The sequence below is a fragment of the Gekko japonicus genome, unplaced genomic scaffold (genome assembly GCF_001447785.1).
Source record: "Gekko japonicus isolate JY-2015 unplaced genomic scaffold, Gekko_japonicus_V1.1 scaffold30, whole genome shotgun sequence".
Taxonomy (NCBI): Eukaryota; Metazoa; Chordata; class Lepidosauria; order Squamata; family Gekkonidae; genus Gekko; species Gekko japonicus.
In genome coordinates, this window is record NW_015168045.1 from 381,958 (window position 1) to 395,840 (window position 13,883).

Consider the following 13,883-nt stretch of genomic DNA (forward strand, 5'->3'; position numbering starts at 1 on the left):
AGAGCAGGTAGAGAAAGAGGTACTTTTCTCCCTTTCTCTCAATACAAGAACTCGTGGGCACTCCATGAAATTGCTGAGCGGTCGGATTAGAACAGATAAAAGGAAGTACTTCTTCACCCAAAGAGTGATTAACACACATGGTGGTGGCGGCTACAAGCATGGACAGCTTCAAGAGGGAATTAGATAAGCATATGGAGCAGATGTCCATCGGTGGCTATTAGCCACAAAGTATAGATAGGGACTCCGGGGCAAGTGATGCTCTGTATTTTTGGTGCTTGGGGGGGGTGGGGTCAATAGTGTGAGGGCTCCTAGTGTCCTGGCCCCACTGCTGGACCTCCTGACATCACCTGGTATTTTTGGCCACTGTGTGACAGAGTGTTGGACTGGATGAGCCTTTAGCCTGATCAACATTGGCTTCTCTTATGTTCTTATGTTTTTGTTCAGAACTAAAATATTTGTTTTACTGTAGGTTAAGAAATGGAGTAAAGTTCTGCAAAGTTCAACGCTTTCCTGAGGTATTTTAATTTTTATGTAGTCCGAATTGCTAAAGGTGGTATACATGATGCTCTCCCTCCTACATTTCATCCTCATTATAGCTTTGTGATGTAGGTGAGAAGTGGCTGGGCAAAGGTCACTTAGTGCTTTTCAGGGAGAACAGGGATTTGAACTGAATGTGTGAACTGAATATGTGAATAGGGTTGAGAAATGGTATTTTGTGGTAGTATCGCACATGCAAAAGCGTGTGTGCACACGAAAGCTCAGACCTCAAATAAAACTTTGTTGGTCTTAAAGGTGCCACTGGACTCTAAAGTTGTTCTACATGCAAATCACATGACATTGTAGCCACTGAACGATGAACTGTATGGTTAAGTATAGCAATTGTGTAAAAATGTTTGGATGGAGATGCAAAGGCCTGGAAAAACAATTTTTTCTTGAGGATATTTTTTTCCCAGGGCACTCTTGGGGAGTACTGACAAAAACAACAACAACTTGAGACTATGTTCAACTATTATACTTTTAATAGTCTAATATAAAACTTGTTTTCTAATGTCAATTTTTATTTTATTTTTTCTGACCTCTCTCAGAGGCAAAAATTAAGATACTTGTGCTAAGATACTATAAGTTACAGCAGCTTGCAGCTCTCAGCCAAGTATTGGGTATATTGCAATTTCACTTATGGAAGACCTAAGGCATTTGTGCTCTTATCTATGCCAAATAGTATACTTCTGTATGCTGATTTTAAAGTATGCATTTTATATGTTACCGCAGTAAACTAAGTTTAGGTTTGATAGAAAATTATTGCATATGTTTTCCCCAGATGTCAACAACAAAGCAGAAAAAACTGGGGGAGTTCTGGCTTTAAAAAAATCTTAAGTGTTTATTTCTCTGATTAATTATTTGACACATTATGATTTCCTTACACTTCACTATAAAGAGGAAAAGCAGACTTGAATTTATGAGTAGCGTACCAGTTGCTTTTTTGTGAGTAAATTCCTAGCAAAAAGTTGTATGAAAGTCATACGTGACTGCTTATGTGGTTTTTTTTCCTAATTGTATTGTATACTTGCGTTGGAGAAACTCTATATGATTCCCTAAACTAACCACCATCTGATGCAAAGATTATATTTTTAAAGAGAAGGCAGAAGAGGGCAGTAGCCAGGATGCTTGTGTAATAACCAAGATGGTAGTATTAAACTGCCTGGTAACTTTATACTAAGATGCTAATAAACTCTTTTAAAATTCTGTAATTTCTTCTTTACAGATATTATGTATTCATCTAAAAAGATTCAGGCATGAACTTATGTTTTCCACAAAAATTGGAACTCATGTGTCGTTTCCTTTGGAAGGACTTGATCTTCAACCTTTTCTTGCTAAGGACAGCCCAGCTCAAATAGTAACATACAATCTCTTATCAGTTATCTGTCACCATGGAACTGCCAGCAGTGAGTACATTTATATATATACTTTTTTCTTTTCTCCCAGGCTATGTACATGTTGCATGCTGAATTTTATGCAGCTGACAGAATAAAGGATTTACATTAAATTTCTTAGACTTAATTTTCTTCTTGTCATTTTTGAATGTAGATGGACATTATATAGCTTATTGCCGGAACAACTTAAATAATCGATGGTATGAATTTGATGATCAGAGTGTCACAGAAGTACCAGAATCAGCTGTCCAAAATGCAGAAGCTTATGTTCTTTTCTATAGGTGAGAAAAATTGGTAATATTTTTGGGGGTATATTTTTAGTAGGTAGCAAATCTCATCACACTTGTATACCAACAGCAGTTGTGACATTTTGGTCTGCACAAATTTGCAGAGATTTTAAAAAGCTGACAACATGCTTTTCAATTAATGGAGTTCTTGATGAAGTATAATTGTTTCCCAAGATAAATACCTTATCTGTTGAATGCCTCTGTGCAGAAACTAATATTTGTAACCCCCCGCCCCCCGCCTTGGGTCTATATTCCTTCAAGACTTCCTAATATGGGTGGAATCCTGTGAAAGATTTCCATTGATGGAGGAGGGGCAATTTTCACGTATTCCCGCTTCTTGTTCCAGACCTCAGATGTCATGCTGTTCCCCCAGGAATACTATTCTGGAACTGTAGCAGGAGTAGGGAGGCAAAGAAATCATGTTATGCTGATAGAAATCTTTTTGTCAGTGAAACTTTTTGATGGGATCCAAGCCATTGTAAAAGTAAAGACACGCCTTGGGGTTTCTGCAATATTTATCTCACTTCAGTAGAGGTTGACACTGGGAAAGTTGGTATTCATTTTAACATGGTAATCTCTAGGTTGGCTAGGGCTGTGGAGAGCACTGGTTTAGCAGAACAGTGTATGTAAAATTAGAATGTAAGCCAAAGTGGTTTAAATGTCCAGATATTTTAAAAAACTGTGATATGCAATTCATTTCTAGTACATGTGCACAGATAGTAACACAGATCCCCAGATAAGTTACTGCAATTTGACCCATGTTTATAAATCACTTTGAATGGATAGCCTGTGTTCCTTCATAAGAGAATGCATGCAGGAAGGATTCTACAATCCAATAAAATGCTATTGCAACAGAAGAAATTGTTGGCACTTTATCAGCTGGGAGATGGAGAACAAGGGGTTTCACTGTAGCAGGCTGAAACTTCCCAGCACTTACGGTTGAGCTTTTCTTGAAACTTGAACAGGGTCATTTGTTTCATTATTTCATAAGAAAAGGCTTCTATTCAGATTTTAAGAGCAAAGAATTTCTATAAATGGGACAGGAAATGTTAAGTTATGCAAGGTAGCAGCAAAATTATGCGAAAAGGTTAATACATTGTTTGCATTATTCTGAAACATTAGAGCCAAACGTGAACTGAAATTACCTAAAATATATCTGGTTGTTTATCAATAAATTTTGCAGTTAACTTCAGTTGCGCTTATTCAGCAGTTTGTACCATAAATGTATGTGAATTGGATTAAAATCAATGGATCACCCATGCCCTCAAGAGTGCATACAAATCTGTATGTACAGTAAAATAACCTTGTTTGATAAAGCTACAGTACAATTTAAAATACTTCTAAAATGTTTTCTGCTTAGAATGCATCAATATTTGAATTGCTGCTTTTATTTTTAATTGGCATTTTCCAGTGAGCTGTTGCCATGCTTCATGTGTCATTGCATCAGACATCTCTAAAACAAATTCTACAGACATAGAGATCAACCTGATGAAATACTTGTAGCCTGTTAATGGAAGCTTTAATTGAGTGCTTTAAGATGTGTGACTAAGAAAACAGGCAGGATAATAACATATAGACAATACATTATGATCTTTTAAATGTTTTTGTTTCATTATTGTAATAGAAAAAGCAATGAAGAAGCTAAAAAAGAGAGACAGAGATTATCAAGCCTTAATGTAATGGAACCAAGCCTCCTCCAATTTTATATTTCTCGACAGTGGCTAAATAAATTCCGGACCTTTGCAGAACCAGGACCTATTTCAAATAATGACTTTCTCTGTATTCATGGAGGTGAGAGTTCAATTCTGAAAAATAATCAGCCTTTTAAGATAAAAGGTCTTATCCTGAGATGTCTATTTGTTGAAAAATTTATGCCACTTTTCTGATGTTCAAAATAGACTAACAATATGCAAAATAAACAAAAAGAAACAAGAAATTTATTTATTTATTTAATTATATTTTTGCATAGCCTAATTCCGCTCAACTGTGGGTCTCTAGGCAACGTACAGAATTAAAACAATAAAAACCATTTTCAACACATATAATTCATTGATTAAAATCAAGTGGCAAAATTTTAAGGTCCCCTCCCACTTCCGGCCCGTGGGTGCTTCGTGGGTATGGGGGGTGAGATTAAATCCTTCAGGGGATAGAGATCTGGGAAGGGTGCCAGCCATTATGTAAACTGTTACTGTCCTCAACCAGACGCCTGGCAGAACATCGCTGCCTTACAGGCCCTGTGGAATTGCACAAGATCTCGCAGGGCCCTGATGTTATTTGGCAGAGAGTTTCTCCAGGTTGGGGCAGGGTCAAAAAGGCCCTAGCCCTGGTCAAAGACAGCTGGACGTCTCTAGGGTTGGGGACCACCAGCAAGTTGTTCTGTGCAGAACGTAATGCTCTCCTGGGGGTGTACCGGAGGAGGTGGTCTCACAGATACATTGGTCCCTGACTGCTGAAGGCCTTAAAGGTTTAAACCAAAACCTTGAACTTGACTCAGTGCTCCACCAGAAGCCAGTGCAGCTGACGCAGCACAGGTTGAATATGTGCAGTCCATGGTGTTCCTGTCAGGATTCGTACCACTACATTCTGGATCAGTTGGATGTCATGCCCACCGTGCCGCCCGACCCAGTGGACCTTGATCCCGGGGACTGCACCTTCCACATCCAAGGAAGAGCTCCCTGCACCCCTGGACGTAAGTTTTGCAGAGGATGAACACCGACTGCCAGAAGGGTTCACACCTGGAGCCGCTCCTGCAGAGCCGAGCGCAAGCTCCACACCCCCTGATTTCCCTCCACCTGTAGCTCATTTAAGAGACCAAAGGAGACGGGATTTGACAACCCAGCGCAAGGAAGTACATATGCGTGGGAGGCGTCCTCTGAGACCAGAGTATTAACTGGAGCCAGGACTCTGTAATCAGCCGGCAATTAGGAACACAGGGAATGGGCTTTTAAGGAAGCCCTCTTCACTACCTACTTGGCAACTGATCACATAATTGAATTGCTGCACCTCGGACCTTGCATCTTGTTTCCTGACTTTCTGCTTGACTCCCTTGGCTTTTTGACTCCGGACTGCGTGACATCGTTCTTCTGGCTCCCTGACCTTGGAATGTGTAACCTGACTCTGAACAACGGCTTTCGGCTTTACAACTCAGACTGCCAATCTCCGGTAACCCTTAGACTGTGCAAGTGAACTGATATTTTGGATAAGGCTTTTGTTTCTCTGCCTATCTGGTGCTCTGACCTCAGCCTGTGTTTTTGGATACTCTGTGCCTTGCCTAGCCCGCCCCGCCAGGGCAATCGTGACATTGGAGCTTCCAGGTCAGTCTCAAGGGCAGACCAGCATAATGTGAGTTACAGTAGTCTAGCCTGGAGGTGACCATCGCATGGATTACTGTGGCTAAATTGGAATGTGACAGGAAAGGGGCCAACTGCCACGCCTGGCATAGATAAAAAATGCCAGCCTGACTGTATGTGTGACCTGGGCCTCCATATTTAGAGAGGCATCAAGGATCACACCCAAGTTCTGGGTGTAATTGGTACTGCACCAGTACCAACAACTCCCCATCAAGAGCAGGTAAGCTGAACCTGAGCCCTGAAGCCCCCCCTCCCCAGCACCTCCATCTTTGTCAGATTCCGTTTCAACCTCCTATTTTTTAACCATCCCGCCATGGCATAGGGAAATGAAGATGAGAATGTTTTCGTGTGAATCTTTATGGTTTAATCATTCATATTTGGGTGCAAGTGATAAAGCTGGTTCGTTCCCAGTTTTCTGATCCTGTTTTCTCTCAACAGAATTTTAGAACAGTTCTGGGCATATAAAATCCTCTGAATAGCTATTCTTATTTAAAAATCTGTAAATGCTAGGATTGCTGTCTGTTTTATGTTTCATTTTAGTTACAGAAGTGCTTTTAAAGTTAGTTTATTCCACTTTTCATCTAGTATTTTGTTCATGTGTGTTAATCTGGTATATGTCATTTTATTACCATGCAGATTTCTTTTTTGATACCAGCTCCTTGCCATTACTTGTAGATAGCATTTTGAATTCACTGCTAAAGGTATAATTAGCATTTTGAGTTAACCTTTAAAGGTATAATTATATTTAGGGTATAAAAGAGTAAAAATAGAGGAATTTCAGACAGGCAATATATTTCAGTTCAGGAACAGTCCCCAAACGGTTTCTGGTCTGACATTTCAGACAGAACTGTTTTAGAACCGGTTCCCTACTGGAATATATTTGTACTTTCACACACAAATGCTTCTGTCCCGTTCAGGAAACGGGGCTGAACTGTTTTACCTGTAAACTACTTCCAAGTAGTCTTCAGTTTCTTCTACCGGATCTGAAACGCTTTTTCCCGCCGTTTTTTGCCAGCATGGGCGATCTCCAGCTTTTTTTTATTTAAAAAAAACATTTGCTTTAGAGTGCTATAGCGCTATAACACAACAGCAAACAGCGTTATAGCAACCCCATTGGAATGCCTGGAGTGTTGTGTTATAGCGCTATAGCGCTCTAAAGCAAGCTTTTTTAAAAAAAGCCGGAGATCGCCCACGTGGGCGAAAAACAGTGGGAAAAAGCAGTGCAGTCTGAAATGGCAACCGCTTCAGATCCAGCTGTTTACCGGTAGGGGAAAGTCATGTGTGAAATGGCAGCCCTATACTGGTTTACTCCATGACGGATCAAAAACGGCTTCAAACCGGCTTAAAAAGGGTAATGTGAAATTCCTCCTAGTTACAACTGAATTTTTAGAAACCTATTTGGGAAAGTGAGGTTATTTAGTTCAACACCTGCCTTTAGTTGAGGTAGAACAATATTAATTTGCGCATGTTTAACAGAAATTCTGTATTTAGAGCTGGAAAACTTTTCTGATTGCCCTCACCCATTTTTTACCAAGATAGGAAAGATATAAAACATACTTGACAGTGCTTTCCAGAACAGCTTGCTGAAGAGTGCTGGAAAATGGAGGTAATAATGGCATATTGATAGGAACGCTAGTAATGAGATACTGCAACATCAAGTTGTAGATTGGGGTGTGAAAGTAGCAGCAGTTGACTATAACACAAACCAAGATACCTATATCATAGTTACACTTCAAAGCAAATAGCTAGCATAATTTGCCCACTTGGTTTTGAGACAAAGTTATGCAATTCTGATGATAATCCAGGCTGCTCAATTTTTGGAAGAACATTGATTTTTCATTGTAATTTTCATTTGTTTTCTATAAATAAGGCCTTTTGAGCTATGTGATTTACTCTTGTAACACTTGCTGTAACTACTGAGAACAGTAAAAGTTCTCAACCTTTTCTTTACTTCACAGGAATTCCTCCACAAAAGGCTACTTCTGTAGAGGACCTAGTAATAATGCTACCTCAAAACATCTGGGATAACCTGTATAGCAGGTAGGCTCCAGTTTTTGTAAGGTGAAACTGAATGCTTTTGATGTTTTATCCATATGCTAGGAAAATATCACATGAGTACAAGTAGGCTTGTATCTATGAAGTATCCACATAGCATTGTACAAAATGTTACCTTTCTCCATAATACCTCTACACTACTTTTAATTGTCTACTTCCATCAAGATGCTAGAATTATTTCATAATAGCTTAATCTGAGTAATAACTTTCCTGCCTCTAAAAAGAATGGGCTTGACCAATCAGAGGATTAAGCCCATAAGCCTCACAGAATTCTAAAAGAAAAATGTGCATTGAGAGTCTAATTGAAATCATTGCACTTAATATAGGGGTAAGCAGACCATGCCTCTTAGTCATTTATGTGTTTGCTAGTCCATAATGTATCCATTTTACTTTTCAAAATAAGAGCAAGGTTGGAACAAGGGAGTGAGTAAAAAAAGCCCAAATGGGTTGAATCTGTACATGTATGATAAAAAAAAATTCAAGAATTGACAGGTGCTTTCATCCTTGAAGGAAAAGATGTACATGCACCACACAATCCCATGGTAGAGTTTTCCTGGATTGGATTAGTTAAGAGATTGTATTCTTAAAGTTCATCCTACCCCTTAGTGCCCCCTCTTCATCACCACTGAGAGAAATCTGGGCTTACAACACTTTGCTGTGTAGTAACTTTTTACAAACAAGTGTATTTCACATGGATGGAACATGCTTTCTAAAGTAGTGTGCATCAGAAACACCAGTCTTTGCTAAATGTGTAGTTTAGCTTTACACATACTGTAAATAGAATCAGTGAAGCAAGATTTCAACAGCTGTAGTTTGATAATGTCGTTTTAAACAAAAGTGAAGTGAAAGCTGTCAACATGTGTAATTTAATGGCAGAATTTTAATTTTTGGTATATCTTCACTGGCTGTCAGTTAAAAATGTTAAGTTCTAAATATTGCTCTTAATCTGCAGTATTTCGTTGCTCTAAATTTTACAAAACTGATCACATAAATATCTAGTGGAGTCCCTATGCTGAAGTGTAAAGGGATCTCTCTCAATCACTCTGTGGTAAACCATAAAACTAGACATACTTTCTACTCATTATCGTCAAAAAAGGTGGGAATTCGTGTAAGAAAGTAAAAGCTATGTGAGGTAACAATATATTAACTTCTGCCATTTTTAAATATGTGTTCACATTACATTTTGGAGGATTCTTCTGTTTTTTATGTATGCATGACATATGTCCCCCGCAAAGCATTGCACTCAAGTGATCAACATCTCCTGGTTGTCCCTGGCCCCAACAAAGTCTGGCTTGCCTCAACTAGGACCAGGGCTTTTTCTGCCCTGACCCCAGCCTGGTAGACCAAGCTCTCTCTTGAGATCAGGGCCCTGTGGGATTTGCTACAATTCTGCAGGGCCTGCAAAACGGAGCTGTTCCGCTGGGCCTTCAGATGAGGCAGCGGACATCCAAATCTATCTCGGCCTCCCTGGTTGACAATGCTGGCCAAATGGATCCAGCTCAGACTGAGCATTGTTGTTGAGGTGAATCCACCTTGTTTTGTGTTGGGGTTGTGTTTTATGAGAAATATGTTTTTAATTACTTGATTATATTGTTATTTTGTGATTTGTAACCCACCCTGAGCTTGCTTGCATGGAGGGCAGGACAAAAATCTAAATAAATCAATAAATCATATAAAACTTATTTGGATATTACAGCATCTGAACACACCAGTATAGTTTATAATGTAGCCTGTTCGAACTGCACTTACCATTCTGACATCATAGATGAGGAAAAAAGATAATCTTTTAGCAAAAACGGATCATATAAATAAAAAATTGCATCAGGCAGAGTGGCAATAATTGACAACACAGTAGTTTAACACTGAAAAATAAAAACAAAAGGATCCTAGCAGGCCACCGTGATCTGTAGTAGTTGCAGTATACTGAATCTTTTTGGTGAGGCCCTTCGTCACTATTCATGTATTGCAGCCTTCAGTCCTTTCCTATGTGTAGGCTTGGGTCAGAGCTGGACACAGAAATATGCCTTACAAGTCTTATCTAGTACATCTAGTTGTGGCTCACACCTTAAATAAGTGAATGGGAAGAAGGCATTTTAAAACCATAGAGTGGTATTCTTTTGTTGTGAGAAGCCAGCCAGCAGGGTGGGGTAGTGGCTGCATTGCATGGGTGCCCTGGCCAGTTGCAAACATGTCTGGGGCAGAAGTGACATTGGGCTGTGTGAGTTAAGATTGTGAGTTAGCTAGTTGTCCTCCCTCTTCTGTGTTATGAAATGACAATAAAGTATTACTTACCTGTGGCAACTGATAAATGGGACCTCTCCTACTAATAGGAAATGGACAAGACGGGGACCCGCGATACTCGCAGGGGGGGGGAGAAGAGCTCCGTCTCCTCCAACCCCCCCGCTTGATCTCCCCGAGGAGGCGGCGGCGAGGCCGGTCCTTCCCCCTCCCTTTGCCGGGCTCGGCAACGGCGAGGCCGGTCCTCCCCCCCCCCTTTGCCGGGCTCGGCGGCAGCGATGAGGCTGGTCCTTCCCCCCCCTTGCACTTTCGGGGGGATTTAAACATCCCCCCGAAAGGGAATTTTGGCATGCGAAAACATTTTGCACACTACAGTGGCAAAGTACCATTATATATGATTTAGATTCAAATGTAAGAATTGGCTTTCGGGAAAGGGTATTATAGGTCTCTTATTATTTGTTTCTCACAGATATCATTCTAATTCCAAATAATTATAAAAGAATCCCCCCCCCCTTATTACCTAACCAATAAAAATGCTGTTAGATGACTGAAACAAAACCTTTCCTTTCCTCATAAAGACTTTTAGAAAACTGTCATCTTTTAGAGGCCTTCCTTGCTGGGGGGAAAACAGGTGAAACTATACATGCTGTACTGTCAAAAAAAAATACAGGTTTTATTGTGCAAATTAAAGTATGTATTCTAAAGTTTGATATAAGATGACGATGAATTGGAGCCTGTTTCTCATAATAGTTCAGTGATACATGGTCTCTAATATAGAGAGGTTTGTTTCTAGTGACAAAATGCAAGTAAATATGTAGAAAGCTGGAGCAAAAGTGATAGGCTATGTAGTTCAAGCTGAGAAAAACAGGTTTTGTAATAAACAACTTTTGACATTCACTACTATTTACAATAAAAAGTTATGTAATGATTTAATGTATTGTTACAGGTATGGTGGAGGACCAGCCGTTAACCATTTATATGTTTGTCATACTTGTCAAATGGAAACAGAGAAAATAGAGAAACGAAGGAAAACGGAACTGGAAATGTTTATTCGGGTAATATGTTCCTTCTCCCTTATTAAAGTAGCAGTTTGTTTGCCTGATTCTTAAAAGCAGTTTTGCACACTTCATACAAATGGTTAGATTTGAGTGCAGTAACACCTTAGAAATAACAATATTTTCAGGGTATAAACTTTCAAGAGTCAAAAAGGAACTGTGACTCTTGGAAACTTCTACCCCCAAAATGTGTTGGTCTCTAAGGTGCTACTGGACTTGAATCTAACTGTTCTACCACAGACCAACACAGCTACCCTCTGAAACTATCTTCATAAAAATGTGTTTCTGTAAAATCCTTTGAAGATTTCATAGTGGAGCAAATTTAAAAGGTCTACTTCCTTGGCATATTTAAGATCAAATTTCCAAAAGAAATTGCTATGGTTACTTCTTTCTTAATAACTAACAGAGTAAGCTGTGTTAAGAAACAATTACATGTGGCATGAAGCTGAAGGAAGAAGCTTACAGCCTTATATATTGCACCCAAGTGCTATGGGGCCAGTTCATTCATGCATCTTGCATGGTAGGATGTAGCACCCAGCATAGTTGGAGTCATTCATTGTTTTTTTTTGTTTTTTTGTTTTTTAAGAGTAGGACTCTGGATGTAGGTTAGCCACTCTGGATTTGAGATAATGTTTTTGCAGAAATAGGAAGCTGGCTTATGCATCATGAGAATAAAGTGGATTCCTAACAGAATGTAAGGTTCCACAGCCAAACAAATGAGTACACGCTTATCATAAGGTTATACTTTATTGTAAGAGCTATAGAGGCAGTAACATTGTCACTGTTAGGAATGGCTACGTTCCCACAAGCATAATGGGGTATAGGGTATTCGTATGCACCCCCCCATCCCTAGGCCAATCAGCCTGAGGTGCGGGAGAATGGGGCCCCAGGCCGTTAACGCCAAAGCTGGGAATCGAAACTAGTCCCAGGGGTAATTGATGGGAAGACACTACACAGGCAGTTTACAAGGTCAGAGATAATAAGGAACAAAGGAATGCAGCAGCAGCTGGTACACAGGTCAAGCAAAGGCACTCCTGTCCATAAACATCATGGCAGCATAGCTGACAGTCAGTAATCACCAGAATCATTAGGCTCTTGGGAAGCAGACAAAATCATATTGATGGTCAGACATGACCTCTGGTTCACTAGTAGGCCACACCTTTTGCTTCCATAAAAAAAGTTTAAAATCATTGTCTGATACTTAAAAAGAATCTTCAGTAAGCCCACAACTGAACACAAAGATTGGTACATTTCTCAAGCCTCTTTGGAAGGTCTAAAAATTACCCGTAAAATAAGTCCGGCAAAGATTTATAAACTTTGCTACAATATTATGTTGAGCTCCTCAGAGTTTAAAATTTCCTGTACTGATGCTAATGTTGGTTCACCAGCTTTGCTAAAGGAGATAACAGTCATGTGTCCATGGCTTTTTCAAACGAGCACACCAATTGAGAATCCCAGTCTTGAAGAAACTACTGGGTTTTTCATAGAACTATGTGAAGTTAAGAAGTGCTGAATAACCTAGAACATGTAAATTAAATAATAATTCACTCTGCTGTTTTAATATTTTAAACGTATTATTAATATATGTAACTAGGAATAAGGCTCGTTGTGGAAATAAATACAACGAGCTCTAGAAAGAGGCTCTGGGAGAGTGCCCCAGCCTTGGGCACTCAGTGTCAATTTGCTGTGATGACCTCAGCAGGGTATGACACAGAGGCCACCATTTTCTCCAGAGGAACTGATCTCTGCTACCTGAAGAGCAGTTGTAATCACTTGGATATTGTCAACAATTGTTACCCAGGAGGGAATGGCTAGTTTTGAGGGTGGAGACTGTGACATTCTACCTGTCTGAGGTCCAACCCCTCCTCAAACCCCACCCTCTCCAGGCTTCACCCCTCAAATCCCTAGGAATTTTCCAACCTGGAGTTGGCAACCCCATCTCCTTCCCAGCTAACCATCTACCTACCATTATCTGCCCCTCTGACTTCTGCCCTTCCTCCTGGAAAGCAGTTATAATTATGAGTGGTCTCTAGCCCTCACCTGGAAATTGGCAACAATGGTTCCCAAGGAGGAACTAGCTAGTTTGGAGGGTGAGTCTATGGCATTGAACCTGTCTGAGGTCCCACTCCTCCTGAAACCTTACACTCTCCAGGCTCCATCCCTCAAATCTCCAGGAATTTCCCAACCTGGAGTTGTCAACCCTATTTCCTTTCCAGCCAATCATCAACCGACCTTTATTTCCCCCTCACTCTTCAGTTTTCCATCTCTCCCCCCCCCCACAGCCTCTATTGTGCTCTGAAGCCCTGACTGATACATCACATTGGCTGTCATGGGGGGGCCATCTCAGCAGATTATAAGATCACAGAGTCCACCATTTTCTCCAGAGGAACTGATCTCTGCCATCTGGAGAGCAGTTGTAATTCTGAGTGATCTCCAGCCCTCACCTGGAGATTGGCAACAATGGTTCCCCAGGAGGAAAAGTAGACTTTCTCTGCAATGGGGACCAAAGCAGCTTACATCATTCTTCTCTCCCTCTTTTGATTTGCACAACAACCCTGTGAGGTAGGTTAGGCTGAAAGTCTGTGACTGGTCCAAAATCACCCAGTGAGCTGCCACAGCAAGAACCTGGGTCTAGCAGACCCTGCTCTGAAGTGCTGACTGCTATACCTAAGGTAGCCAACCTCCAGGTGGAGCCTGAAGATCGCCAGGTCTCACAACTGAACTCCAGACAACAGATCTCCCCTCCCCCCTGAGAAAGTTAACTGCTTTGAACAGTGGCCTCTATAGCATTCTGTTCAGCTGAGGCCTCTCCCCTCCCCAGATTCTGGCTTCCTTAGACTGGCTTCCTTAGACACAGAATCTCCCTATCTGGAGCTGGCAACCCTAGTCAGGACTGGCCCCAATGAGTTTTCCCCCCAAAGGGCCTTTTACTGACAGAACCAAGCTTGGTTGCCTAGCAAAAGGCAC

The 13,883-nt window shown here is 40.6% G+C and overlaps 1 protein-coding gene across 1 annotated transcript in view; it reads left to right on the forward strand.

The window, feature by feature from the left end:
• The window catches only part of USP33 (ubiquitin specific peptidase 33), an 80,457-nt gene that overhangs the window by 51,562 nt on the left and 15,012 nt on the right, over nucleotides 1-13,883 (forward strand). Inside the window, exons 15-20 of the mRNA XM_015414252.1 lie at nucleotides 470-515; nucleotides 1,763-1,943; nucleotides 2,086-2,212; nucleotides 3,843-4,009; nucleotides 7,527-7,608; nucleotides 10,808-10,916. Of these exons, the coding sequence (XP_015269738.1) occupies nucleotides 470-515; nucleotides 1,763-1,943; nucleotides 2,086-2,212; nucleotides 3,843-4,009; nucleotides 7,527-7,608; nucleotides 10,808-10,916 (712 nt within the window). The remainder of the gene's footprint in view (nucleotides 1-469; nucleotides 516-1,762; nucleotides 1,944-2,085; nucleotides 2,213-3,842; nucleotides 4,010-7,526; nucleotides 7,609-10,807; nucleotides 10,917-13,883) is intronic.